Source organism: Oryzias melastigma, linkage group LG20 (assembly GCF_002922805.2).
Source record: "Oryzias melastigma strain HK-1 linkage group LG20, ASM292280v2, whole genome shotgun sequence".
NCBI lineage: Eukaryota > Metazoa > Chordata > Actinopteri > Beloniformes > Adrianichthyidae > Oryzias > Oryzias melastigma.
This window is the reverse complement of record NC_050531.1, coordinates 22,080,320-22,083,415: the sequence shown is the minus strand read 5'-3', so window position 1 is coordinate 22,083,415 and position 3,096 is coordinate 22,080,320. Positions and strand designations below refer to the sequence as shown.

The window sequence follows — 3,096 nt, the reverse complement described above, 5'->3', positions numbered from 1 at the left end:
GGAGGATGCTGAAGACAGGCTTAGATGGAGGAAACTGATTCGCTGTGGCGACCCCTGAAGGGAAAAGCCAAAGGAAAAGAAGAAGATCTTTATAGAAACATATTGCATTAAAAAAGCGTAGTCTTATTTTTTAATTCAATGCAAGACGCTTTCATAAATAATTATATATATATTTTTTTTTAAATATCTTAAAAAACATACTGGGATGCACAAAATTGACAACATCTGTGAGCATCCTTTAGGTCATCCACAAACTTTGCTGCCTTGACACAAAACATTTTCAATTATTATTAGTGTTATTTTGCGAGACAATAGTAATTGACTGAAAATAAATAAAGGAAATGTTTTGCTTGGAACTGCATAAATTATTTTTCTATAGAAACATTTGGCTAGTAGAGATTAGATTTGGCTGGTAGACTTCGAATATAGCCAGCCACCCTAGCTAGTAACCAGAAAAGTTCATTTGGAGGCCTGCGTAAGATGTGGTGGAAGTACGCATCGCTGTGTGTCCAGCATTTGCTGCTTTAACTCTCAAATAAAAGCAGCTACAGGCTGATGATGCTAAAAATTTGAACCAGACCAACTTTATCTCATCATTTTTGGTGTCTCTGTTTTTAATGTCTTATCATGGCTACGAAATGGGATTTCTGCCCCTCTCTCCTCTAAGATTTTCTGCTAATTCTGCCTCTTCCGTAAACAAACACATCACACATGTGCATCATATGGGGTACGTTTGATTTGCTCTCTGGGGACAGTCAAATCATTCACAGTCTAGTAGGCATATTTCTATGCAAGTTGGAGGCTGGTTCATTTGTGTTTGTTGGTTAGTTTGCAACAGGACAAAAAAAATCCAATCCATGATTCATAGCTTCTGAAATGTGATTTAAAGTTAAAGATAAAACTATAATGCAATGATAGAAGTGAAACTTGCAGCAAATAAATACATTTTTATCAGTAAAATTCCTTGAAAAAAGAACATTTCAGGAAAGATTTTTCCAGAGGAAGATTGCGAGTGAGGATGAAGATGTACAAGCTGAAATTAGAGAAGAAAGAGAAGAAAATGAGAAAGCAGGTGCATTCTCTACATTCTTCAGGACAACAATCAATTAATATTTGCTTTGGTTTTCAACAAACTGGACAGATCTTTCCAAGCTGTTGCTCCTTGCCTCTGGAATCAGCTCCCTCTCTCCCTGCGTTCCCTAAACTCTGTTGACTCTTTTAAAAGCCATCTTAAAACCTTTTATTTTGCTCAGGATTTTAACTGAATTTGTTTTTAAATATGCTTATATTGATTGTTTTGTGTGGTGCTTGCTCTTGTCTTTTATGTCTCTAAGCTTGTGAGGTTTTATCTTTTTAACCAGCTTTGTCTTTTATGTTTTTTACCTTTTAAAGTATTTGTTTTCATGCTTTTAACTTGTGAAGCACCTTGTGACTTTTGTCTGCAAAAGGTGCTATATAAATAAAAATTACTTACTTTACTATATTCAGATATCTCCAGTTGCTGGATGCCTGTACGAATGTGTCCATGTTTATGGTTTCTTAATCTTACGTTTATCAATCTCAAACTCTGGATTAGTTCACATGGATCAGTACTTTTATTTATTTTTTTATTAGTATCTGTTTTGTTTGATTTAACCAAAAGACAACATCAGAGCAAACTGTTTTCACAAATCTGGTTTATTAGTCACCGATGGTTTCACTGCCTCAGATTGTGTGTAAAGAAGGTTTCTGTAGTCCATAATTGTTATTTTTAATTACTGGAATTTGAACTGTAATTAATTACATTACCCTGTTACTTACAAGGACTTAGTTTTTTCTTCGTTCATGGGGCTGGGAATTAGGCCAAGAAATTGGTCTTAATTTTTCAAAAGTAAGGTCTTGAAAAGGTCTTGAAAAGGCTTAAATTTAGCTTGAAGAAACGTGTAGGAACACTGTTGATGCTAACGTATAATAGAATCTCCCATTGGACGACTGATGCTAACGCTCGCTAGACCTAAACATACATTGCTGACTAAATGAACATCTTTATAAACTCACAGGCATGAATTTTACAAACTGTTCTAAGTGAATAATTTTTAAAGTAACCGTTTGTGGTCTAAAACATTGTTTTTTGCTCTTTCTTTCTTCTTCTTCTGGAATAAGGTGTAATGCTATAGCGTGATCGCCACCTAGTGGTCAAACTGAAACGTCCTCCAGGAGAAGGAGAACAATTGCTGGAGCTTCTCTGTTTGAGCATCCATGTAACACTGTATGATATTAACAATCTCATTATTTCACTGATACCTTTTACAGTATGTGAACTGGATCAGATTAATTTGAAAATCTTCAAAACATATAATGTTTATTAATGTATTTCTAAACAAATGTGTCTAAATCTGTAAATAGAATGGAATTGATTCAGGCTCTGGTGAATCTGATTGATTCTGGAAAGTATTGGTGATCCCCAGCCCTAGCTGTTTGTCTGTGTGGTCCTGCATGACTTGATGTGGTGTCTGTGCGTCTCTGCAGGCTGCAGGAGCTGACCGTGTGCTCGGAGGACAACGTGGACGTTCATGACATCGAGCTGATGCAGTACATCAATGTGGACTGCTCAAAGCTGAAGAAGCTGCTGCAAGGTGCATCTCTGCTCTGGTGTTCGGAGAATCTAAATGTCATCTCGACGTGGAGATGAGCTGCTCCTTTCCTCCTCTTCTTTGGTCTCACTCTCATCTCTGAGTCCAGGGGTCTGCAACCAGATCCACATGTGTCTCTTTCATCTCTCCATGGTGGCTCCTTAGGGTATAAAATAAGTCATGGAGACTGCTGATCCAGACATGTCGACCATCAGAGTCAGCAGCTCCTGATAATATCTGCATAACCAAAACCACCTAAAGAAAACAAATAAACAAAGCCCGCAAACTAAGACTACCAAGATCCAACCCCAAACTAAAATAACAAAACCCAGCAGTGTAAGACTGCTGAGGACAAAGAGGAGAAAAAGAACAAAAATAAATACATTGAAAAAAAAATAGTATTTTTTTAAAGTAGGGATTACTTCATTAGCATTTATTTAATTTAGATTAGTTAAATGTATAAATTGATGTCTGAGGTTCACAT

At 36.4% G+C, this 3,096-nt stretch overlaps 1 protein-coding gene across 1 annotated transcript in view; it reads left to right on the top strand.

The window, feature by feature from the left end:
• Positions 1-3,096, top strand: part of LOC112151129 (neurofibromin) — an 88,757-nt gene that overhangs the window by 17,230 nt on the left and 68,431 nt on the right. Inside the window, exon 6 of the mRNA XM_036217533.1 lies at positions 2,509-2,615. Coding sequence (XP_036073426.1) covers positions 2,509-2,615 — 107 coding nt within the window. The remainder of the gene's footprint in view (positions 1-2,508; positions 2,616-3,096) is intronic.